General features: G+C 45.2%; 1 protein-coding gene across 1 annotated transcript; it reads right to left on the minus strand.

Annotated features, from left to right (window-relative positions):
• Positions 1-2,008: 2,008 nt before the first annotated feature.
• RNF19B (ring finger protein 19B) lies at positions 2,009-26,425 on the minus strand. Its single transcript, XM_058195148.1, has 9 exons — positions 25,590-26,425; positions 12,652-12,857; positions 10,635-10,779; positions 10,145-10,307; positions 9,503-9,617; positions 5,546-5,686; positions 4,829-5,036; positions 4,133-4,264; positions 2,009-2,719 (listed from the first exon to the last, which is right to left on the minus strand). The coding sequence occupies exons 1-9, from the start codon at positions 26,321-26,323 to the stop codon at positions 2,257-2,259; spliced, it is 2,307 nt and encodes a 768-aa protein (XP_058051131.1). The 5' UTR covers positions 26,324-26,425; the 3' UTR covers positions 2,009-2,256.
• Between the last annotated feature and the right edge of the window lie 280 nt (positions 26,426-26,705).

The following is a 26,705-nucleotide window of genomic DNA, read 5'->3' on the forward strand; positions in this document are numbered from 1 at the left end:
CAGTGCTGGGATTTCCCAGTAGTGTCTTGTCCAGAAGCAACTGATCTATTTTGAGCCAAAAGGCAAAGGCAGATCTTCCCCCTGAAAGGAAGACGGGGGAAGATATTTAATTACCGTATCCCAGCATCTCTTGGGAGACAAACTTTTTCCAGTTCCTTTGGGGAAATCCATAGCTTCTCTCCCTGAACGCTTTCTTCCTCAGGGCCAGGGAGAAGCAATGGGATGGCATTGGAGGGCTCAATTTGAAGGGACTGTAAAGCCAAGGGCGATCGAACATTCCCCTTGGGGTTCAAGAGCATGGAGCAGTGATGATCTGTCGGCTCCCCTTCCCTGGAGGAGTCCAGATGTTGGGTTCCTGTTCTGAGCAAGGGGTCCACAGCCTTGGGGTCTTCAGGTTCAGAACCAATGACTTGGGATGTGATGGGAGTGAGGGTCCTTGGTGCTCTCTAAGCTTCATTAGTACTGAAGTTACCTAATTTGGGAAATGAAACATCTGCAAGAAAACCACCAAGCTCAGAGTATAAAGGACCTCACAGTTCAAACCAGAGCTATTAATATTCTCCTGTATTGAGATGGGAGTATTAGGTTTTGAAATACCCACCACTACAAACTCCCTGCAGACAGATGCTAGCATACAATTCTTCTTCTTTATAGACAGGAGATTTCCAACATTCAAACTTTGTAATATATGCAAACCTTTCCTTCTGAAAGAATGAACTGCACCGCTTGGTTCCCTTCAACATCTGCGCTTGCCCTTCACAACATCCAAGTGTTCTTGGCCCTCCACATGAAGAAGTGTGGACGAGCAACAATGCCCTCTTATTCCAGGATAAAGAAAAGGGAAGAGAATGGGACCTCAAACAGAGCTTGCTAAAGTGTTGCACCAGCGCTTCATTCTTTGCTCTTTCTAACAAACATTTATTTTATGCTATATGCAGTACCTGGGGGTTAAAAAGCAAAGGGCCTAGTTCTTGCTCCACATTCCTACCCTTTTGGATGGAGCAAAAAGTATTTAAAAAGAAGTGGAAACTCAAAGCAGGTGCTCATTATATGAATCTTCTCCCTTCTTGCATTTCATGTAACATTCCTTTCTGCAGCTGAAAATCAGACACACATGTATTTTAAATATTCATATTACTTATAGCTGAATTCATATAGCTTACGAGGGTGAAATGACGTTAAAACATTTGCAGTTTAGCTTACTGAAAATCCAGCTTTTGTCTTAGAATGTTGTGTGCCTCCCTTTGTGTGCCATCTAAGGTGTTACTGGTTTGGGCGAACACAGGAACAGTTTCAGGGTTAACCTGTTAGGCAATTCCAGTCCCCAAATCTGAAAACAGGGAATCACAGGCAACAGGAATAGGCAATCTGTTGCCCTCTAAGTCCTCCAAACCCTCTAGAGCAGGGGTGTCATCCGGCCCGCCGGTCTGGTCCACATGGCTGCCCTGGAAACAGCAAAGGACCAGCCCGTGGTGCCTCTGCCAGTGAAAACAGAGCTCAGGAGGGCTATGGGCGGCCCTCTTGAGCTCCATTTTCACTGGCAGAGGGTTGAAGGAAGCTGTTGCAGCCAAAAACAGAACTCGGGAGCCTGTTTTTCCAGGCAGAGCGCTTGGGCCACCACAGGCGCCCCTGACATGCCCCCCCCCCAGGTCAAACACAACTCTGATGCATCCATCAATGAAATCGAGGTTGACACCCCTGCTCTGGAGGCCCCAAGGTCACCTGCTCCAACCCAGCCTCAGGAACCTGTTGGATTCCTGTCCAAAGAAGGCATCTGACCACAGGGAGCAAAGTCCTCTAGGGGGCAGCAAATATACGTGCTTTGACTCCAAGGCTTACCGCAGGGTTGTCTGCCTGCCTGGTCAGACTCCCCAGCAGCAGTGCTGGCCAGAGGGCCACCCTGCCTGAGAGGTGGGGTGTGGGGGGTTTCAAGGAATGAGTTTCAGGAGCAGAGAAGTGCCAATCGGAAAATCCAGACAGATTCACTGGGCAAACAGGATCCAATGAGAATGGAACAGGAATATTTTATTAAAGGCATTCTTTAGGTGTGTGTTTGGCAAACATACGATATACACGCACACATTTATGTACACTCTTACAGAACTCACTGAGCATCACCAAGCGCTTAAATCAATAAATAAAAAAAGAAAACAGAGGTTTTATCCTCATGTAAGAAAAGCCATGTACCCAGAGTCCGGATTAGGGCAGTCACCCGGGGAACCAGGAGCAAAAGCCGAGGGGGGGGGCAGGGGGGCTTCACCCTCGGGCCTCAAGGCACTCCAGTGTTCTCTCCTCTGGCCGGTGTCCGTCTGCTTGGGCACAGTGGCCAATGCGGGCACTTGGGCTCCCAGCCCCTCTGGCACTGGGGGGGTGGAGGCAGGCAGCAGTCTGGGGGAAGGGGGAGTCACATTCATCCAGGGTGATGTCCGGCACATCGTCGGATTGGCTGTCTGAGCTCTCCAGGTCACTGCGGATGCTCTCCGGCTGCGCCAGAGTGATGTCCCAGGTTTTGCTGGCCACGCAGTCCTTCTGCTCACAGCTTTGGTGGTTGCATATTTGCTCCTCCTCCTCCTCCTCTTCCTCTTCCTCCTCCTCCTCCTCGTTTTCTGCCATTTGGGTCGGGACATGGAGGGAATCCTCGGTGCTGCTTCCACTAACAAGCTGATAATGGCTGGGTTTGGTCTCTATGTCCACCTGGATTTCCATGTTGTTGCACTCTCTGTGGGAAAAGTGCACCGTGTGAAGCTTTAGGTTACCAACAAGGTTGATAAATTGTAAGATGAACTTGTCTTATCCTGGGACACAGATGCTAATGTGAAGAGAGGAAGGAAGTGGGCAGGACTGAGTGTAGCCCCCCCCCCAAAAAAAGTGTTACGGGAGCAGTGCACATTAACTGCCTCCCTCTAACAAAGCCTCCCATGGAAAGGGCATGGAAAGCTAATTTAGCAGGAACACGTATGGTGGTTTCCCATTCGCCCTGGATATGCACATTTTTCAAGGAAAAGAATTGGGAATACAAAAGGGCCCTTAGTGATGCCCTGCCAAGAACTGCCGAAGCACCCTTTTATCTGCTATCCACAAACACCAGCAAATCCCTCCCTTTCTTACCAGGCTGGATGTTGTGACTCCGGCCCTCGAGCCTGTTCCCATGGAGAAGAGTGACTCGGAAAATGACGGAGAGGAGCCAGCAAGGCCTCCCTCGCCAGGACCTTCCTCGCTGGCACCACCCCAAGTTCCAGCTGCAGGCCAGGAGGAGGAGCTGACAAGGCCTCCCTCTCCCGCACCCTCCTCCTCCTCCCTGGCAACGCCTCAAGTCCCAGCTGCTGACAATCAATCCTGGGTGGATCCGAGGCAGCGACGTAAGGATAAGCGTGCGCAGCAGAGGAAAAGGTGTGGCAGGCCCAGAGATTGCCGAGTCACTGAGCCACACCCCACAGGATATAAAAGTGGGTGGAGCTGCCATGTGGCCCTTGTGACTGACAAAAAAGCTACCAAAGGTGCACTGCAGCTTGGTTGTTGGAGAATTAATAGACTTTTGTCAGTGAGTTTTGGCAACGGATCCTGGATACGAGATAAACAGACTCAGAACTTGGCAGGCCTTTGCATGGTCACTGCCAAATATTTCCTCAATTGAAAAAAATCAGGTCTGTAGCAAATAAAAAGACTGGGAGACACGCATCTTTGCGTTTGCTCCGTGAAGTGGGGAGGGGGACATAACACTGGAGTTATTGGCTGCACTGCATATTCCACCCTTTCAGGCATGGCCACCACACAATGGGGAGGGAGAAAAACCACATGCAGAGTTCACTTCTCCTCTATGCACAGCCTTCCTACTACAAGAAGTCTTGCAGCTGAATGGCTCATTCAAATTAAGCTATTCCTCGTAAGATTTTGCACAAAGGACAGAATAATGAAATATATACCAGAATGTGAACCATCACATACTTTTCGGGAACTTTCTCCCATTTTAACTGACTTGCAGAATTTAGGAATCTTCAAAACACACACCTTAGAATCTGCATTTGTTTTCTAGCCAAACATAGCAAAACCCAGAATGCCTTTTCGACAAAACCAAGTCGTATAAAAGGTCTCTCTAAAGACGACAGATTTTTATTTCCCTAGATTGGCTCACCTGTCCTGGGGATTGTAGGAACTGATGATGGAGCCTGCCATGGCTCGCGTGCTCGCATTGTCACTGATGGCTCCGAGGCTGACCGAATCCTTCGGAAAGATCTCTTTCTGCACATCAGCCTGCACTTCAAGCCTGACCAAGAGAAAGAAAGTGGCGTAAGGATGTTTCCCCAAACCCACCTAACTGAGGTAGAATGTGGTTCCGATCACTTGAAACCCATGAGTGGAGACCTGAATGTCACATGGGTCAGTTTTAAGATTCTTCTGTTCACATTATCCATTTGGATGAACTTTGGCTTTGCTTCTTTCATCCTAAGAAGCACCATCCACTCCCTCTCTCCCCAGCATGCAGCACCACACTTTTCTCAACACTCTATAGGCAATTTCTCCACTGCTCAGTTTTCAGGAGGAGAGTTTGCATTTTACTTGGGGAGCAAAGAAAAAATGGTCATAAACATTTGGCTCAGGACCAGCTCTCTCATCCCTCAACCAATTTAATGGTAAACTGCAAAAGCCTTCTAGTTCTGAGAAAAGTAGCCAATTCAGTGCTATTCATGGCTATTATATCATGGTCTAGTTAAATTGGGTTGTGTACAACAGAATCAAAGTCATATTTGCCACCTATATGTGGTCCCATGTTCCTGCAACACATACATGCCCCCCACCCCCACCCCCTTCGGCAAGCATGAATATTTACCGGCTGTATTTTCCTTTCCCTCCTAAAAGGACTCCACCACTTAGAGTGCCTCCGGAGAGCGCAGCAAAGCTGGCTGTTTCACTGTAGTTGCCCTGCATGACGCTGAGCCCATCGGTGGGGCTTCCACTGGTGCTCAAAACACTCGTCAGCCCTTCAATGCTGCTCTCGCCAATGCTGGGGTTCTTGAGGGCCCTCCAGGCATCTGCCACTAAACAAGAAGATGGTGGTGAAGCAGCACAAAACGGAAGGCAGTTAGGCAGAATCCCCCTTATAGTAAAAGAGGAACCAGCTGGAATTACGCCCCAAGAAGTAAAATACTGGCTTTGTGCTTGAGGCTGGGGCCCAGGGTGGGGGTTAGAGCCTGTTTCCTGGCTCTGTGGATGATGGATTAGATTGGGCCCAGCTGCTGGGTGTTTTTATTTGGGTGTTGTTTTCTTTGTTTTATTGTAAAGCCACCTAGTGTCACATAAAAGCGATTACATAAATCAAGTAAATAAATAAGTACTGGAAAGCTATAATTGGGGAATTTAGAAATATTTAGAAAATGTGGAAGATGCTTTACCTGCATGGTAGGAACTCTCTACTTGTCTTTATAAATTTATTGTGGAAGAATGACCTCACCCATCCACAGCTGCCCATAGAACTCTCCAGTACTGCCCTCCTTGTTCCGAAGTGCCCTCCCCCCAAGATTATGACCGGAGTGGGCTACTTCTTTACCTGTAATTGGCCCATCGTCTTCATCAAACTCAATTTTAACCCCTTTTCCATTGGCTGTGCTGACACCGCAACCTCCTCCTCGGCACAAAGAAATGGGGACTACTCCATACACGTAAGCCAACATGATAGGGACACCAATACCTAGGAACAAAGGCTGCATATCAATAAACAGCAAGAATCCTACAGGAAAGAAAAGGCTTTTCAGTCCAAAGTAGCGCACCTCAGCAGTTGTTACCAATTGTCCACAGAAGGTATTCAGGTAGACTGCAGACTGCAGTTCAGTGTGTAATGTTACAAATGGTTTGCCCTGACGGTGCAAGTACTATATCTTATATGGGAGGGAGGTTTTTGGCTGGTCAATGTGTGTCCGTGTCTGCTTTCCCGCAGAGAGTATCGCCAGACTGTCCTACAGGCTTAAGGTCCTTGAGCTTTTTGCCAGTAGAGATGTGAGCGTAACTGGACTATGAATACCAACGGTGGGAAAGGGGTGGGGTGGAACACCTGCACTGATGGATACTTGACAAACAGCAATAATGTGTCAGTCCCCTGTTCTTTTCACTTGTTTCCTGTCTAAATGGGGTACTCCAACTGGCTGATTAGTAGTGGTAGACTTGGAATACGAGGCTTCTTGCATCACCAAAGCCTTAGAAGTGGCGTCCCCAACCTGTGGGCTGAGGCCTATTCTCAGTCGGGCTGTGTGAGTGACAGGCTGGCACGGGTACACGCGCAGCCCCATTCATGCAAGGGGTGGGTGCGCGTGCCTCCTGCCCCTCGCACAAAACCATCCCCTCTTCCCCCATTTCCACCGCCAGCCCCCCCAAAGCCGGGCTGCCAATCTGGAAAGGTTGGGGAACGCTGCCTTAGAAGACCAACAGAAACAAGAAAGCCTCAAATAGGACACTCCTCAGTATTTACGTATGGAGACCAGATTGTCTTGGAAGTAAGAAGCATGATAGATGTTACTATCCTTGAGAAAAAAAGAACATTGGCTGTTTGCAGACAGAAGGTAAAATCTCAATTTATAAAAAACTGAATTTCACAAAACGCACTCGGTTATGTGATAATGACAGGAGAGTATACTTTTTAAAAAATCCTGGTTAAGGAGAATGCAGGAAACAACCTTAAAGTATAACCTTGTTTATCATAGGCTAGTTTTGAACAACAGCAATAAAAAAGTATGTTAAGTGGTATCACAGATCTTGGCTGTCCAAAGCACATGAAACAAATGATATGGATCAGATTTCAGAGCCTAAAGACCAATGCTTCGTGTGTCTAAGAACACCAAGGCCTCCGTGCAGTGTAGCCTCGCTTACTAAGAAGCATGACTCCAATGAGAAAAAAAATCAGAGCCTACAAATAAATGCAGGACATACGTTTCAAACACTGGATCAAAACTGGGTCCCTTTTGCAGCATAAGACCTCCGTATTTTCTCTACACTCAAAAAACCCTATCGCTTATAACAGGTTTATTTATGGAGCCTCCTGCATTTGGACAGCAAGCTAGCCGCTCAACCCACAAATGACGGCTATGTGCTAGGCATGTAGTCAGGACGGAGCCAGGCAGCTCCACACCACCATTAGCTCAGTTACACAAGAAGTGTGCATTGGTCCCATCAAGAATCATCCAAGTGCCAATAGCATGACTTCATAAATTATATTTATTCTTAATGAAATTATTACTAGAAGAAATCTAGTTACAATTTTAAGGTAGGCAGAATCTGCCACTTTTAAAACAAAAACTGCATTTTAATTCTGAAACTATTAATCGTTACCCACCGTTTGGAAAGAATATTTGGTTAAATAACTTTTATTCTCATATTGTTTTTAAATAATCACAAAAACAACTAAAAATATCCAAAATAAAAACTAAAACAAAATTTACTTTAAAATCAGACGTGCCAACTAACCAGAACCCTGGGCTGCGTCATAAATGCCAGGGGGAATGGGTCTCCATTGGCTCCTGCAAGAAGAGAGCACATTCTCTCGTCTGGAATTGGTTGTGGGGAAGCCTCGAGCTCCCAGCCACAGAAACGGCACCCACTGTTGGTTAGTTTTCATGGCTTTGCAGACCTGCCTGGTGGGGGTGAGGGGTGTGTGTGTGTTACATGGCAAAAATAAAAAGGCTCTGCCACTTAACTGCCTTCCAAGCAGCAATGACTCTGCTGCTTCCTATCGCTGGTACCAACTTCAGACTTCTGATTGGTTCTGGCAACTAGACTTCCTCTTTTGATCATAGCTGCGCCAAGATTTTTTTTTTTCACTTTTGTATTAAGTTTTTAGACTGAATCAACGAGGTTCAAAAGCTGCCACCTCTTCCAGTTCCTACAGTTCCTTCCCTTTTGAATCAGTGAGGCTGGTTTAATTCTACCCACTTCTTTGTTCACAGAAAGGATGACCATGCTATCAAATTGAAAGAGAAACTGAGCTTTAAAATATAACTTTATATCTTATGAAAACAGAAAATAATTATAAATTGCCTCTTTGAAAACTACCTTGGTCGTACAGAAAACAACTGATTATATCAAGACAAAATAATGATGTAGAAAGAAAATCTGCAATGAGTTTTGAGTAGAAGGCTATTGGCAAAGGATGAACATTGCAAAATTCCTCCTTGTCCTATTTCTCAAGGTTGCTCTTCAGGTTTGCCTAGATAAGGAGTGGTGGCCAACCCCAGGCCATGAAGCGCACGCAGTCCCGGAACCTGCTTTTGTTGTTCAAGAAATTACACCGTCAGGCAAAGCCACTGAACAACACACACACACACACACACACACACACACGCACACTTGTCCATTTCTTGGCAGTTCTTTCAAATAAGCTAGGCCTCTTTTTAGACTTAATACGCATCCTCCAGCCATTAGTTTACAATACCCAGTTCTGCCCATTCAGAGAGGTCACCGCTTTGCCCACTGTGGCTCCCTAATATAGTACCTCCCTGGCTGTGGAGAGGTTGCCTGCTCTGTTCTAGACACTGAACCTGCTCAGGACAGCACAGCAGAGCAGTGAGACGCCCAAAGGGCAGGCATGAAAAGCAGCACCGGAAACAGAAAACACTCTCAGCAGGCCCAAAGAAAGGTATCAAAAAAGGGTGAAGCAGAATCAGGAGATGGTGCAGTCGGGGGAAGAGGCCAAAGGGGTCCTGGTTGAATTCCTACTGAAACCTTACAAAAGAGAAGGTGAGTGCTCTCCAAGGCAAAAAGTATGATTTACTAAAATAACTGACAATAGGGGAACCCTTGAGCCCATACTGGTTCCTTTCCTCAAGCAAATACAGTAGCAATTGCACTCATCCTGTACAAAAGAATGGTTAGAAACTAAACAAAAACTAACCTGGAATTAAGAAGAAACTCCCTAACAGTAAGGACAATTAACAGTGGAACAGCTGGCCTTCAACTTCTTGCGGGTACTTCATCACTGGAGATTTTTAAGAAGAGACTGGACACGGTGGACAGTCACCTGTCTGAAATGGTATAGGCTCTCCTGCTTGAGCAGGGGGCTGGAATAGAAGACCTCCAAGGTTCCTTCCAGCTCTATTCTAGTCTAAAACTATTTGGTAGCACTTTAAACATATTCCCTACCAACCAGTGTAATCCCACTATAACTTCTGCCAATTAGACTGAACAGAAGCTATCTGAATTATCAAAAAATGGGGAAAGCTCAACAGGAATGCTCCTCTGACTTGGCTAATGAAATTGTCAGTGAAACAGCCAGATGCCCTGACTAGGAAAGTAGGCACAAACAGGGTAATTATTCCACCAGAAAAATAAGAAAAACCCCTTTAAGCTGTATGAAGTCCCGCAATTGCTCTGCAGAACTTCATCTGAATTTTAAATAGGCTTGTCTGTAATTCAGATCCGGAACTTCTACGCTGGCTCAAGGATCAGCTCCTCTGAAAACAGCTGCCAGAGCAAAGCCCAAGCACCCTAGCACATACTAGAGAAGAGAAATTTATCTTACCAACGCTGACCGCAGCAATGACAGGGGATGCAATCACAGACAAGGTTACTCCACCCGTGATAGCTAAATTCCTCTTATGTTTGGAAGTCTTCTTTCCCTCATATCTGCTGTGAATCTGGTGCATAAATAATCAATAAGAAATAAGAATTAAACTTGGAAAAGATTATCAGTACCGAAATACACTCCTGAAGAACTGACGACACATGCACTGTATCTCTGGAAAAAGGAAAAAGGTTGAAGTACCCAGAAGAGATAAAGATGTCATTATATCCACAGCAGCTCAGTGTAGCAAACCATAGTATCACAAAAACCTGCAGCAATGTTTCCTTTTTAATCATTAATTAAATATGTTAATCAGAAAGGTCGGCAGTTCGGCAGTTCGAATCCCTAGTATAGGTCTCCTGGACTAGTTGGACTACATGACCTCCAAGGTCCCTTCTTCCAATTCTGTTACTGTTATTATTTTTATGTGTATGGAATTAACAGACAGCTCATTCCTGCCCCAGATGTCGAGTTTACATATGGCACATTTTTCTTGAATATCAAGCCTTCTCTATATCTTCGAGGCAAAAGCTGACCTTTTCATTAGATACCCTCCGCAGGGCTTATAAAATGCCCCCTTGGAACTCTGCTCATGCTTACCTTCCTCCCAACGTAAACAGGGATTCCAATGACCATGGCTGGAATAGCAATGCCAGCAATCAGAGAAATCCCTACGGGGGCACCAATCAACGTTCCCAGTTGCCACAGAATCTTCTTCTTACGGCTCCATGGCTTTTTGCCCCAGAAGGTACAACCAGAAGGACTGCAAGAGATTTCACAGAGAATTCAGGTATTCAGAGTCACACATCTGCTACAAGTGTTCAATCAAATCTATTTTCCCAAAGGGCTGAAAGAGTGTTCAGAGGAACCAAGTAGCTCCTCAGTTGGAATTGCTCCCCATTCCAGCATTGTTGTCTCCCAAAGTTTTAATTTCTGGATCAAAGAATACAACCGTTGGGATCCCTTTGCAGTATATAGAACAATGCCAATGGTATGATTTCACAACTGCGGGTTTTGGGGAAACAAAAAGGCATAGGCAAATATTAGCTACCAAAACAAAACAAGAGGGCCCCCCCCCCAACCAAATTACCTGAGGTAATGCAAATCAGAAATTTCCTTCATACACAGCCAACAGAATTCGCAGCCACATACAGCGCAAGTCATATGATTACAGCTGCCATCGTTCATTTTGATAATGTAGGCACTGCAGCGGGGACATGGCTTGATGTCATCGGCTGCGAAAGTGAAAAGAAAACCAGTCAACTTCTTAACTCTGCACATTCAGGAGATTCCAGTAAGGAACCAAAACTTAATCAGCTGTCTTATTTTAAGAAAGAAGAAGTACCTTTTCTTTTTCTGAGCCCCGCCCCCCTCTGAACAGGGAAGTCGAGCTTACATCATCTGAAAGCCCAAAACACTGAACTTAACCGTACTGAGGATCAAGCCTTACTTGTTCAAAGACTATCCTGTGTCTAACAAATTATTCCTCCAGGATGGTTCTGATATATTTGACAAGGCTCAGCAGCCATCCACTTGGGCTCATTAAAAAAGATCAGAGACATCCACCTCTGTGGAAAAACTGTCATAAAAGTCGCCACGTGGAAAACAGAGCATTTGGCCCTCCTCTAAAGCGGCTTCTGCATTTTAAACACCATGAGAACACAAAACTATACTTGACATACATGTTCAATATATTAAGTCTTATTGGAAATCCCCATCTTTTTAAAGATTCAGACCAAGAATAGTTGGAAATACAGGTAGTCCTCAATTTACAACAGTTCATTTAATGACCGTTCAAAGTTACAACGGCACTGAAAAAAGTGACTCATATTTACGACGGTTGCAGTGTCCCTGGGTCATGTGATTCCCTTTTGCGACCTTCTGATGAGCAAAGTCAATGGGGAAGCCACGTTCACCTAACCGTATTACTAACTTAATAATTGCAGTGATTCACTTAACAACTGTGGCAAGAAAATGGGGCAAAATTCACTTAACAAATGTTTCACTTAGCAACAGAAATTTTTGGCTCAATTATCTTCGTAAGTCGAGGACTATCTGTAATATGCTGTTGTAGATTTCCCCTCCTTTGTAGCTCCATCCAGTGAATCGAATATATTATGGAGAAGTACATACTCTATATTATGGAGGAAATCTCCATCCACCCATACAATTATATTGCTGCTATTTATTTATATTGAGGTCAGGACCAGGTAGGTTGGAAACACGCGGAAGAGTCCTTCATCTTGCAGTGGACAGGGCAATGGCTAACATGATGATGAATGATGAAATGGTCACCCAACTCACCAATGTGATCCTGAGATTAATAGAATTTAAAATAGAATATAAACGGAAGGTATATTAAAGATGTATCTACTCCCAGCTAACAAACACAAACATCGCTTTCTAACAGCTTGCAGTTGGTTATTCTCCTGGAACGATGAGAAGAGCCAGGTCTTCAAAGCTTTCCAAAAGGTGAGCAGAGTCGGGGCCAATCAAACCCTGGACAGTAGAGTTTTCCAGAGGGCAGACACAGCAGAAAGGGCTCAGTTCCTGAGTCCAACACCTAACAGATGGATCAAGAGCAGGCTCCTCCTGCCCAATTTAGTGGAACAGGTGGAAACTAGTAATAATTAAAAGATCTGGATTTTTAGAACATCTTTACTGCCCAGATTCATCCTAATGTGCTCCTCAAAAACGCTGGCAAGAGGCATTCGAGGTAGATAGAAACACTTTAGCAAGGGAGCTTCAATCCAGTATTTATTAAAATGTACCTAAAAATAACTTTCTTCCATGGAATTCAGGATAGCATGTTTGATGCCATTCATCAAGAAAAATAATATGTATTAATGCTTCACAAAAGGTTTTGTTTTCACTCTCATTATATCCTGGGAATCCCCTTCAGAAATCTGACTCCGCCCCTGCTCGTAACTGTCAACCAGGAGAACAAAAGAGTGGAAATAAAAACTCAGGAACAGCTAAGCATATGAAAGATCTTGCCTGGAAGATTACACAGCACATGTACATCCTGCCCACTAGTGTTGCTGGAGATGTCTGACTACATCAGGATCTCAGGATCAACTCTCTCATGATCTTCATAGTGACCATACCTGGACCAGACTCCTGTCCGTAACTGAGGCCTGAGGTGTGCTTTGTCCTTACTCGCAGGGTCTGCGCTCTCTGCTGGCGGGCCATGTCGCAGGTTTGGTTGGGGTGCCATATCTGCTTGCAATGATAGCAAAACTCAGTCTGGCAGCCTTCTCTCTCACAAGTCAGTTTAGGGCAGCTGGCACATCCATAGGCAATAACAGCGTAACTAAGAAGCAAGAAGAGTGCAGGTCAGTTAAGAACGAGCAGAATCTTGTGGCGAAGTCATACTGCAATATAGGACAAATATATACAATACAATCCATTTCTCAATTCAACAGTAAGATAGTCTAGTCCACAGTAAGATAGTCTAGTCCAGTAAGATAACAGTAAGATAGTCTAGTCCACCCCACGTTTTGTTTAAGCAAAAGTGCCACACAACTAATTTCCTTAATGACTTAATTATTTATTTCTTACATTTTTATGCTGTCCCTCGCCCCTATAAGGTGACTCTGGCCAGCTTACAAGTTACAAAATAAGTAGAAAAATAATTAAAATATCAAAACTACACAGATTAACATTTTAAAAACTATGCTGAAACCAGATTTAAGAGACAGACGGGATGTGGATAAGGTCGAATACAACGAATACAATTCTGCTAACCTTCCCACCTTATAGAAAAAAAGCCTTGGTTCTTGAGTCTTACTGCAAGTTCAAATGTAAAACATATTTTTACCAGAAATATGCTAATCTTTTGAAAGAGGTGCTATGGAACCTGTAGGACGACAGGAGAAATCACTTCTTTGTGAAGTCCTGAGGGACAGCAGTTGCCAGGCACCCACTAGGACAGTGATGACGAACCTATGGCACACATGCCAGAGGTGGTACGCGGAGCCGTATCTGTGGGTACATGAGCATTGCCCTAGCTCAGCTCCAGCACACATGCACATGCCAGCCAACTGATCTTTAGCCTTCCAGGCCCACCGGAAATGGGCCATTTCCAGCCTTTGGAGGGCCTCCAGGGGGATGGGGAAAGCAGTTTTTGCCCTCCCCAGGTTCCTAGAAAGCCTCTGAAGCCTGGGGAGGGCGAAAAACGGGCTTTCTGGTCCCACCAAAAGTCGGGAAACGGATCGTTTCCGGCCTCTGGAGAACCTCCGGGAGTGGGGGAGGCTGTTTTCACCATCCCCAGGCTCCAAGAAAGCCTCTGGAGCCTGGGTAGCATGAAAAACAGGCCTACCAGGCCCACTGGGCCATCGCATGCCAAAAGCGGGGGGAGCGCGGGGGAGTTGTGCGTGTATGCACAAGGGGGCATTGAATTATGGGTGTGGGCATGCATGTGTGCGATGCACCCCACCCTTATGGCACGTGATGGCAAAAAGGTTAGCCATCACTGGTGTATATGTTCTTAGTGTACAGAATAAAATACATTCATCAAGAATAAAAAGATGCAACACTTAGTGATAGTCAAGGTTACTAATAAGCTATCAAATTGTACTAGGAAACAAATAAAAACAATATAAATTGAAAGATACAAGAAACATGGTTACAGTAATAAGTGGAAAGAGATATGAGACTAGTAAGGAAGAGAATAACAGTAATATAGTCTTAGTAAATTATTTGACAGAGTTGTGGGAATTAATTGTTAAGCAGAGTGATGGCATTCGGGGAAAAACTGTCCTTGTACCCAGTGGTTTTGATGTGCAGTGCCCTATAGTGAGGTTTTGAGGGTAGTTGAAACAATTCATGTCCAGGATGTGAGGGGTCTGTAAATATTTTCATAGCCCTCTTTTTGACTCGTGCACTATACAGGTCCTCAACGGAAGGCAGATTGGTGTCAATTGTTTCTTCTGCAGTTCTAATTCTCCTCTGAAGTCTGTGTCTGTCTTGTTGGGTTGCAGAACCAAACCAGACAGTTATAGAGGTGCAGATGACACTCAATAATTCGTCTGTAGAACTGGATCAGCAGCATTTTAAGAGTCCACTGGCCACATCTGACCCATGGCAGTTGCAACAGGAGGTGGGGCATCAATGTCAAGGATCCGGGCAATGTCATAGTGAGGATAGGGCATCAGCATCAAAGGGCAGAGTGTGGGGCAACATTGGGGTGGGGTGGGGGCAACATGCCACAACTGGGACACCCCAAGTGAAGAGGAATTGTCTCAGACTGCATATAAAATATGCATCATCCTCATCTTAGCTATTGTCTATCCACTGCAGGATGAAGACCCCTTCTGCCTGTTTCCAACCAATGCAGTCCTGAGCTCTCAATACTTGCTGATATTGTATATCCATCTTGTTTTAGGTCCCCATCTTCTTGTGGACACTTTTGATCAAGTGGGATCCATTCTATGATTGCCTTGATCCATCTACCATCCGTTCTTCTTGCTAGGTGACCAGCCCATTTCAATTCTTTGACTCTCTTGATATTGTATATAGTATATTTTTGCCTATAAGACACCCCCATGTTTCATGTAGAGTAAGTAAGCACACTACAAGCCACCACTGTGCAGAAGCCATCTTATTAGAGAGTAGTACAGGAGCAGGAAATGCATCACAGGAACAATAGAGATAAAACCTAGAGTGGCAATGTGATACAGGAAACAACTATAATAGAGAAGAATGATAGAGCTGCATATAAGGTTGAGGTTCGCCCGGCAGATGGGGACAGGGATAGGCCATGCCATGCCTTCCTCTCTCGGCCTGGGTAGAAGACGCACCTCCAATGGTGGGATTCAAATTTTTTTACTACCGGTTCTGTGGGTGTGGCTAGGTGGTCATGTGACTTGTGGGCATGGCTAGGTGACCATGTGACTGGGTGGGCATGGCTAGGTGATCACGATCCCAGTTTCCCCTACGAGGTTCCTGCAAAGGGTCAAAGGAAACCAGATTCCATACAGTTCTGAACCCTTAAGGCAAACCAAATACAAGTGGTCCGTGCTTAATGGCCGGTTGCTTAGCAAGTGTTCTAATTTCCAACTGACCTACTCAGAGCTACTTGACCTGTTCTTGGAGTGTTGACAGCCATGGACACACACACACACTTATGACCAGTTGTAACATCCCAGTCATCCCAGACCTCTAACACAGGTCTGCAACCTTAAACACTCAAAGAGCCATTTTTCTATTTGCTTTTAAACAGGTCTCTCTCTCTCTCTTTTCTCCCTCTCATCTCTTTCTCCCTATTTCTTTCTCATCTCACTCATCTCTCTCTCATTTCTCTGTGTCTCTCGTGTCTCTCTCTTTCCCTCTCTCCCTGCCTCCCTCTCTCTGTGTCCGTCCCGGGGGGGGGGAACCTCTGAACTGGTGCTGGATCTCCATGCTGTGCCGGATTGGCGAGGACACCTTTCCATTAAAGCAGGCCTGGCCAGTCGCTGACCTCCCCCTTCCCGCTGGGCATGCGAGCGCTTCTGGTGAGGAGGAAGAGAAGTGCGGTGGGAGGAGGCTTGGTGGGTGTCAGAGGGGCAGCGAGTGCTTCGTGGCTCCTAAGGGGGGTTTCAAAACTGCCCGCTCACAACATCTTCGCCTGAGGGAATCGCTGGCAGATGCTTCCTGTGATTCAGGAGGTCCGCACTCTTCCCATTGCTCAGCCTCCTCAATATGCGGAGGTAAGAGGAAGAGGTCACGACACTGGTTTCATTCGCTGCCTGCGAGTTCTGGGCGGTGAGAGCACACAGCACCCCAGCACGCTGCCCGCCCACCCAACCCCACCTCGCTAGTCTGGCTGATGATCTCCCGTGCGCTTCCCTTGCAGGCAGGCCAGCTTGGGGAAACACATGGAAAGGGCTCCGGTGCCATGATCTTCCACACGCTTCCCTCCCTCCCCGTGCGCATCGGTTCGCACACCCCTGCCAGTATTACCCCTCCGCCAGCTCACCTGCTGGCCTGATCCCTTCGGCCTTACCTTTGTGAGCAGCAGTGAGAAGTAGTACGCAATAGCTAGATTCTGCAAGGCGGGGAGGGGTGGGTGGGGTGGGCGTGGCCTGCCAGAATTTCTACTACCAGTTTACCCGAACCAGCCAGGACCAGCTGAATCCCACCACTGTGCCCCTCCATTTTCAAGTAAATATTTTAAAGAAAAAGTAGTGTCTTATACATGGAAAAATACGATACTTTGGTTTGTTTTCTAATCCATGTGCCGGTCTTTCTATCTTGTCTTGTGATGCTGAGCATGTATCTTTCCATGGCTCTTTGCACCACTCGTAGCTTTTGTATCGACTGCGAGGTTAGTGTCCATGTTTCATTGGCAAGTTAGAGCAGGTAGCACACACTGATCAAAAACGTTTCTCTTCAGGCATAGGGGGAGGTTGTTCTTGAAAATTACACTTAGTTGGCCGAATACTCACCAACCACATTTAACATGCAGTTTAATTTTCTTTATTGTATCACCTTCCTTTCAGATCCATAGTCCAAGGTATATGTAGTGGTCTACTATGACTACTTCTTCTCCAGATATAAACATTTTTCTTTCTTTGGTGAATTTATTAAACATAATCTGGCTCTTTTTCAGGTTAATTTTTAAGCCAAATGGTTCTCCTGCTTTGAGCAGTTCTTGTGTCTTTGTAGTTCTTCTTGGTCTTGTGAGAAGAGGACATCATCATCTGCAAATCTTAAGTGATCATCTGCAATAAGTGTCATTGATTTTTATTCCATCTTTTGCTCAGTCTAGTTTGTAAAATACTTCTTCAAGGCAGGCTGAGAAAAGGATAGGTGATACTGGATTGCCTTATCATACACCTTGTTCTATGCTGATTTCCACTTTAAGATCATTAAGGCAAATTGCTATCATATATTATATATAAAATATATAATATAGTTAATGTATATACCCTATTTTTCAGTGTATAAGACGCACCTTTTTACCCCCAAATAGAGGGTGAAAATCTGGGTGTGGGTTGGGCTACTCAATGTAGCCCAACCCACCTGCCACCCCCCACCCTTCGGAGGTTGTCAGTCTCTGTGTGTTGCCCAGCCGCGCGTTTTCATGAAAATGGTCTTGCATCTGCTGCGGCACTTCAAAGGGCTGCACTACAGCTGATCAACACTGTAGGCGGCTAGTAGACCGATGCCTCTATTTTTAAAGAAGGCAGACCGGTGCGCTCCCAAAAAAAGGCAATTGGCAGACTGGTGCCTCTGTTTTTAAAGAAGGTAGACCATTGCACTCCCCAAAAAGGCAAGTAAACTGGGTATGGCTCTGCTAGACCGAGGCAAGCCTGGTAGACCGGTATGTTTCCTGATTAGAAAAAAGAAATTTTTTGGTCAAAAGACTCACAGTGACTCTGAAAGAATCGAACAGAAATGGGCTGGAAGCCAGATCTGCTAGAGATGTTTCTCTCAGGTCGACTGAGTCAAAACTGGGCCCAAAAAGAAGGAGGAAGGGGCGTGGTCAAAAAACTATGACTCAATCTCTAGGCAGATCCAGTTGTAGCAACCTATGTCTGACCGATGGCTCAGCTTCACTGGAGAATTGATGGCTTGCTGGGTGCTGCAAAGGAGGTGTAAGGCAAGGCGCTGCCACCCGAAAACTGTTGCCGCAATCTCTGCTGCCTGGAACTGCCCAAAAACGTGATGCTCTTTCTTTGCCTCTGCACACCCCATTTTTGGAACTGGGGAGGCAGCAGAGATCTCCAGGCGGCGGAGATCGCGGCAACAGTGTTTTTGGGTGGCAGCGCCATGCCTTTTGCCCTCTGCACAGCACCTGCTTCGCCAAGCAAGTCCAGACTCCGTGCTTCCCCAGGCCACTCTCTTTATCAAAATCCAAATTGAAGTGAGGACGCTGCTGATCCTGATGCTGGTAGGCAGAGGCAGAATTCTTGTTTTCTTGTTTTCCTCCCCCAAAATTAAGGTGCGTCTTATACTCCGGTGCGACTTATACACCGAAAAATAATGTAAATAACAAACTTCGTTTTAAAAATATTTATTTAAAATATTTAAATATTTTATTGTGAGGCCACATTACTAGCTACCCAAGACTGCATGTGGTCCATGGGCCAAGGATTGGACACACCTGGTCTAGAAGTTAGGGCACTAGGCTAGAAAGTGGGAGACCGTGAGTTCTAGTCCCACCTTAGCCATGAAAGTCAGCTGGGCAATTTTGAGCCAGTCACTCTCCCTCAACCCAACTCTCCTCAGAAGGTTGTTATTACATGGAAAATAGGAAGAGAAGGATTACTATTTTGAGTTATTTTGTAAAATTAATAAAGGCAGGATATGTTAATTGGAATTAGGCACCACAAGCATATTGTATTATACCTGTCCTATAGGCCCCATGCTGGTTACCAATACATTTTATTCCATTTAAAGTAATACTGATTTTAACCTATAAAGTTTTATATTACTTGAATCAATAAGAGAATCTTTAACAAAATTATTTGTAATTCCCCATTACCAAGAAGTTAGGAAAACTGAGGCTAGATTTTTTTCAGTAATTGCTTCTATAATATGGAACAATAATGGCCTTCTCTAAGAAACAAAATTAGCTCTGATGTTATTGCCTATTTAGAAGTAAATTAAACAGAGCCCTTCTACAGAGCTTTTAAAATTTAATTTATTGAGGGAATGCCATATAATTTTGCCTTTAATTCAACCAATCTTATTACCACATTCATCAAACACAGATGCTGGTTTTCCGAAATATCAATTTAGCACATTTTTATGCTAAAATGTTTATGTATTTTATGGCTTGACTTCATTGTTTACATTTCTATCAAAATATTTATAAAAGTTGGATGCATTTGTGAATGTATTGCATTTCCAACTGAGGGATCTATAGAAGCTGATAAACTGGTTAGTTTTAGAAGCTGCCATGAGACTACAGTACCATGGACTTTATTCCCAATAAGATGTACTATGAAATTATAAAAACTAGTAAAACCAAATTTGGTTTTAACAAAATGAGGCAGAAAAAGTATCTCAGCCATTTCAAGAATTAAGGAATGTATCCTAATTAAACATTGCTACTTCTTCAATGTATCTTTCAATAGTGAACATGTGTTGCATTCTGATAGCAGGAGGCATCATGAATTCTACTTATTCGGTTGAAATAAAAAGTACTGTATCCGTCCAGACTCAGAGAAAACATGAAATGCCAGGAAAACCTATTGACACTTCTGAACTTTGGTGTTGGAGAAGACTTCTGAGAATACCATGGACAGCCAAAAGAACAGACAGATCTTTAAGCAAATAACCCAGAGTTCTCACTCAAGGCACAAATGACCCGGCTTATCTTACTCTGGACACACTTGCAAGGCCCAGCTCACTGGTAAAGGCTCTAATGCTGGGAAAGTGGAAGAAAAGAGGAGAACCACCAGCCACAAGTTGAATTATGACTCAGTTATTGTGGCAATGGTGCACCATTGGAAGACCTGAAGGACCAAATCTACTTATGTGATTGCTAAGAACTAACACTGATTTGATCGCACATAATCAATCAGTCTTCTAGAGCAGGGGTCCCCAGCCCCCGGGCGGCAGGCCAATACCAGTCCGTGGCCTGTTTGGAACCGGGCCATGCAAGCGGAGGGTGAGTGACTGAAGCTTCATCTGCACACGCGCTGGATCTAGTTGCATACGAAACCCTCCCCTCCTCCGGTCTATGGGAAAATTGTCTTCTATGAGAAACTGGTCCCTGGTGCCAGAAAGGTTGGGGACCGCTATTCTTGAGGCATTAATCTTCAACTGACACCCTTTAAATGGGACTGCTTGTCACAGGAAAGAAAAAAAACAGCTAAGACCATCCTTTATCGGTTTAAGGTGCTCGGCTATCTAGCGAAAGCATATTGTACTCAGCCTCCCCACATCCCAGTTTAACAATTTCTCTCTATCACACAATATCTGTTACATGTGACTAACACTGAAAAGTAATCAAAAATCTAAACCCATGCAGAATTACTCAGTTATGGAAACATACTACGCAGACTTCGTAAACCTCCACTGGTTATTAATACACTTCTGAATCTAAATCAAGCTGCTGATTAAAATGCTGTGTGCCTTATTTGAAGAACTGCTAATACATGTATAACTGTATCCGTGCGAGAAAACCCAAGACCTCACAGGTGGCACCTTCTTCATTCTTCCGATTGTTAACACTCATGTAATTCCGGTCATACTATGGTTTCTCAGACAAAAGAATACAGACATTTCAAGGGTTCATATGACTCCTATCTTGTTCAAGCAACTGAAACTGCCCCATAGAATCATTAAAGCTAAGCACCAGATATTGACTGTCAAGATGCAAGGCAGATTGGCAAAAAGGCAGAAATGAAGGGCGGCTTAGAATTTCTAATGTGCAAGGAAGCTTAGCACTAATAAAGCATGAGGGCAAAAAGCAAGTTATTAAATGGAATGCCTTCTGATCTTAAGGAACATTCCCAACTCATGTCTGGATATTGCATCCAGGGAGTTCACATCCTAGGTAAGCCATTAGGAGAGAACTAAAGAATTATAAAAGTATGTCAGAAAAACACATTCTGTCCTGGAAAAGATTCTCCAAATTGCGTCAGTAGTAAAGACTGCCAATGATACTTACTTGGTCTTCACCATAAAACGCTTTTCTCCTACCTGAGTCAAAAGGGAAATCCTTGAAACCGCACTAGGAATACAGGGAAACTATTGGCAGTGTGTCTTTTACACATCTTGTTTAAATTCAGGATTCTGGTTTTTTAATTTATCTATCCCATTCCTCAATGAAATAATGTTTTAAAAAAGCTGAATTGTGTAAGCAGTTGTTTGGAATCCAGACTGGCTTCTGTACTGCCTTTCCACAAGTCTCACTACTCTCCCAACAGATACAAACAGACATTTTGATTATCCAGCAGCACAAATACTCCAAACCTTATCACCAGAATCCCTGTTACAGAATTAATTCTCTTCTAGTCATCTCAGACCATTAAGGTATGAAGGACAATGGCTACCTCACAAGTCTTGCATTTCAGAGTTCAATGGACTGCGTGTACTGTCTTGGCAGGGTATTATACAAACAACATACTTTTTAGTTTTTCAGGAATAAAAAACGAATTCTTTAACTGCTCATACCTTGCCTGTGATCAGACGACCCATATTATCATAAGATTTCAACAGCTAAACACATACATAGCCTACATTATACATTTCAGTTGCGCCCCTATCACATCTGTTTCAGATCCATATTGCAGACCTCAATATGGTTTTTTTCTTTTTTATGAACTGCAGGTTTTAGAACAGAATGCACAATTGGGACACAAAATACAGTAATACAAAAAAAGTCTTGTTTAAGAATAGCTAAATAATGAATAAGAAGAGAGTACAAATAAGGTGAGGAGGCACAAATCATTTAGCTCTCAGCAGCACTGAAAGACAACCAGCTTGCTAGCTTAAAGCAATATAAGAGCAATTCTGTATGTTAACAGGGAACTCTTTTTCTGACTGATGTGTAACCAAAATCACATTTGCTCATATTAGAGAGAAATCAGAAGGCATAAAAGAATTTCAAATTTTGCAAAGAAACATATATTCAGAAGACCCCACCCCATCCATATGTGCGTTCCAGTCTCCCATCTAATGTCTATTCTCTCACTCTCCCTAGCAGCTAGCATTCCAGATTGATAAAGGAAACTCAATTCTGCATATTGCCATTCTGGATCCCTGCACATACTGGGAGTGAAGGTTGTTTTCTGAATTTGTGTTCCTTCACAAAGTCTTACGTTTTTTTCAAGCTTTCTGAATAATCTATGCCTCACCACATTCTGCTCTTCTTGTTTAACTGCAATAATGCAGATGTTATTCTGGTGCCCTGAACATTGTCCATATTTCTGGCAGGGAAAACCCAATAAATACTAGGCTGTAACACAAGCTGACCACAAAGAAAAACCTACTTCCAGATTTGTATGCAGATCTCACTGTGCAGCAGAAGACAGCATTGCCATGGAAACACACTCTTGCCATTAGATCTGCAATTTACCTTCCCAGGCAGAATAGCTAAGTCTGCCAATTTATGAAAATGCTTATAGCAAAGATGGAATGCAGAAGCCAACAGTTCGCCCCATACTGTATTTCCTGGGATACGTTTACACTGTAATTCAGGGACAAACTGGTTTCTGAAACGTGGGAACAAAGATTTTGTATAAAATATATAAGCAGAGAAGAAAACCAGATACATTTTCTAAAACCCAGCAAGAACACAAACAGACCTTGAGACTTAAAAGAGCAGAGATCCTGACAATGTACTGTTATCTTCACACATAGGTTACTCTTCAAACTGTACAAATATATGCACACACAACACCAGGCTAACCAGCAGATACTGTTCATGGAACTGGCATGCTATTATATTAGGATTGCTGCCATACATTATTCCAAATCTCTGACTTAAATATGAAAAGTAATGTCTCCATGTATTTTGGACTGCATAAGTATAGGTATGCTTTGGGACTGACATTCTCTTTCAGCCCCAACTATTTCCCAAGGTGATGGCTGTGGAGAAAAGAGGAGGTAGGGGACTTACGTATATACGCTACCTTGAGCTGACCAAAAATGAAGGCAAGATGAACATCTGAATAAAGGAACAAGTGTCATTTCTTCAGAGTACATCTCTGCAACTAGGAGCAGTATTTTTTTACAGTAGCATAGCATGAAATCTATTACCACTATTAAGTAAGAATTTAGTAAAATCCCTCAAATTTTCTATAAAGGAAACAGTGTTCGCGGATATTTCAACATCAATTTCAGGAACACAGAATACAATGATTATTAAATTCCACAGAATTTAACAAGGAAAAACTTCAATACTTTAGAATTATTTAGATATCAAAATTTTTCCAAAAGCAATGTAAATTTTGGGTAATGAACCATAATGCTCACAAAACATGAGTACATTTGAATGTGAATTAATAATTTATATTTAGCAATGTAATTTATTATTTATTACAATAATAACTCCTCATCCTTTCTATTAAGTTGCATAGTTTAAAGGAAACCCCTGAAGAAACCGCAGCTCAAAGAACTTCCTCAATTCTGCATCAGAGAAACTCTAAGGAGGCTGATTTAAAAGAAAACAGAAGTGAAAGCAAAAGTCTCCTTGTTGATTTCATTCTGACAATTTGCCAAGAGTAGGCCATTTCTCACTCTCCAGCTGTGTGACTGACCAAATCACAATGATTCACATTCTGGTCTGCTAGCAGCTTCGCAGCATTTGTTCTATTATGGCTCTATTTATTTAATTGCACTTTTTCACTTTTGACTGCGCATCATGTACTCTTTCGCTTCTAAATCATCAACTTCATACCTTTCTTCACCAGAATTCAAACAAAATCCTCATAAAACCCATTTTTACAGTCAAACTACCCTGTTTCCCCCAAAATAAGACATCCCCTGATAATAAGCCCAATCGGGCTTTTGAGCACATGGCAATAAGGCCAAGCGCTTATTTCAGGGTTCAAAAAAATATAAGACAGGGCCTTATTTGGGGAAACACGGTAATTTGAGCAAGAGCTTGCTGAAAACTAATTCTATACAAGGAAGCACTAAGTTTTACATGAGGGATGGGTGATACTTGGAACCAGAGTCCACAGCCCCCCCTTTTCAGATCCCTTCCTTCTACAGTAATAGGTGCAAATCAATGGCTTCTATCCAGCCATTTTGAAGACGGGCACACCAAATCCATAAATTAAAACAAACTAAGCATAATTTTAAAAGCAAAGCAGGGGAAAAAACATCAACCTTGCCCCAAACAGGACATGCTGACAACCATTTGGCATCTTTACCCTATCCACTGAAATGCTCACATATCTCCCCCTCCCCAAAAAAGGCCGCCCATTCTTATCCACCCCACATAGCATTCATACCCCCTTGAAGACCTAGTCTATCAATTCCTCTAAAATAGGCTTTGCTGTCCAAGATTAAATCATAGAAATATTTGGGACAATGATTAGACAGTATCCCCTGGCACTAGCTACCCCCAGTTCTCCAACCTTTCTCTTAAAACATTATTCCACACCACCTAGTCTGTTAATGGAATCTGTATGTACAGTCTCAGTACTACCATGTAGTCCCCTCAACAACTTAAATCATAGGCGCTGGGATGAAGTAAAATGAGATCTCTTAGGGATTTATCTTACTTAGCAGGAACTATCATCTAGCCAACCTAGGTTGATCTCAGCAACTCTGAAGAGACACTTGATATACTTACCTCTCCTCCAATTAAACACCACCCAAAGGGGCAAACCAGCTTTATATATAAAGCACTACATTTCATGTACATTTCATGAGAAATGTACATTTCACTACATTTCATGTACATTTCATGTACATTTCATGTACATTTCACATTTCATGAGAAAACTTTCAAGTAAACAGAACCCTTTCAAAATTGTAACTATTTTAACTAGGCCGCATTAAAGAGCCTAGAGAATTAGTGACGGATACTGGGGAAAGCCACCCAGAACGAATACACTGACACGTCAATGCTGGACACGATGACGGTCTACAGTACACGCCTCAACAGTAATTCTGTCCTGCAAAAGAAGTAGCAGCAATATCAACACAAATACCGTTTGGCCCAGCCCTTTAAAGAGCTAGAAAGAAAAGCCTGGGATGCCTAAAGAGACACAATAACTGTGTTTAATTGTGTATCCCAGGGGTCTCCAACCTTAGCAACTTTAAGCCTGGAGGACTTCAACTCCCAGAATCCCCCAGCCAGCAAAGCTGGCTGGGGAATTCTGGGAGTTGGAGTCCTCCAGGCTTAAAGTTGCTAAGGTTGGAGACCCCCTGCCTTAAAGAGGAGCTACCACTTTTTTGCACGGAGAGAAAAGAACCACAGTCGCCGTCATAAACCCAATTTTCAGTTCAACTTCTAGGCTGGGAAAGCAGCCGATGCCCCAGAGCAGAGCGTTCAAGAGCAGGAGACGAAGCGGGGCGAGACTACCAGGCAGCTGCTGCTGCTGCTGGTGCAGGCGACCCGTCCCCAGCTTCCCCGGCCCGGCGGCAGCCTCACCCGCAGTCCGGGGCCGGGCACCAGCGGCAGTCCGGGTCGGCGGCCAGGCAGCGGCGGAGCATGAACTCCTCGTACTTGGCCACCAGCTGCGGGGAGTCGCGGAGCAGCAGGCGGATGTCGGCCGGGTTGAGCCGCTCGCTGCACTCGGGGCAGCTGATGTTGACGCGCGACTCGGTGATCTCGATGCGCAGGTACTGCCGGAGGCACGAGCGGCACGAGCGGTGCGGGCAGGAGAGCAGGCGGGGCGCGTTGCCCGCCGGCTGCCGCACCAGGCACAGCGGGCACTCCAGCTCCGACGGCGGCGCCCCCACCGCCTCCTCCTCGGGCCCCGCCGCCCCGGGGTCGCCCTCGCTCTCCGCCGGCGAGGAGGCGGCGGCGGCGGCGGCGGGGCCGGTGGGCGAGGCCGGCGGCGGCGGCGGGGCTGGCGGCGGGAGGCCTTCCTCGGACGCCGACGCCGCCTCGCGCTCCTCCAGCCCCGTCTCGGGCGGAGGCTCCGGCTTGGCTTTGGCGCGGCGGCGGCGGCGGACCCCAGCGCCGGAGGACGAGGCGGCCGAGGCGGCGGCCGAGAAGGCGCTCTGGGAGCTCAGGGGGCGGCGGCGGCGGCGGCCACGGCTGCCTCCGGGCCCCGGGCCGCCCCCGCCGCCGCCCCTGCCGCCCTTCGGGCACTTAGCCGGCGGCGCGGCGGCGTGGAGGGAGGCCGGGCGCGGAGACTCCGAGTCCTTCTCCGAGCCCATCGCGGCGGCGGCGGCTCTCCTGCCCTGAGCGGCGCCGCCTCTGAGGTAAAGGCGAGCCGGGGCGGCGCCTGCGCGGAGGGGCCCTCTCCGGAGCTGCCCGAAGCCCGCTGCGCCTGCGCACCCGGCGCGGCACCGCCCTCCTCCTCCTCCTCCTCCCCCGCCGAGCAGGCTGCTCTTCTCGCCCTGGAGGGGGACACGGGGAGGTTGACCCGCGGGGCGGTTTGCGCATGCGTGTGACGTCGGCCGAAGCCTTCGGTATCTGTCGGTGTCTCTGGGCGGCTTGTGCAGCCGGGAAAGGAAAGGGGGCGTGTCCAGCGCTCGCTGTTGGTTTCGGATGTTTATTTATTTTATTTTATTTATTTGTCACAACAGTATATATAAG

This window comes from Ahaetulla prasina, chromosome 10, assembly GCF_028640845.1.
Source record: "Ahaetulla prasina isolate Xishuangbanna chromosome 10, ASM2864084v1, whole genome shotgun sequence".
NCBI classification, from domain to species: Eukaryota; Metazoa; Chordata; class Lepidosauria; order Squamata; family Colubridae; genus Ahaetulla; species Ahaetulla prasina.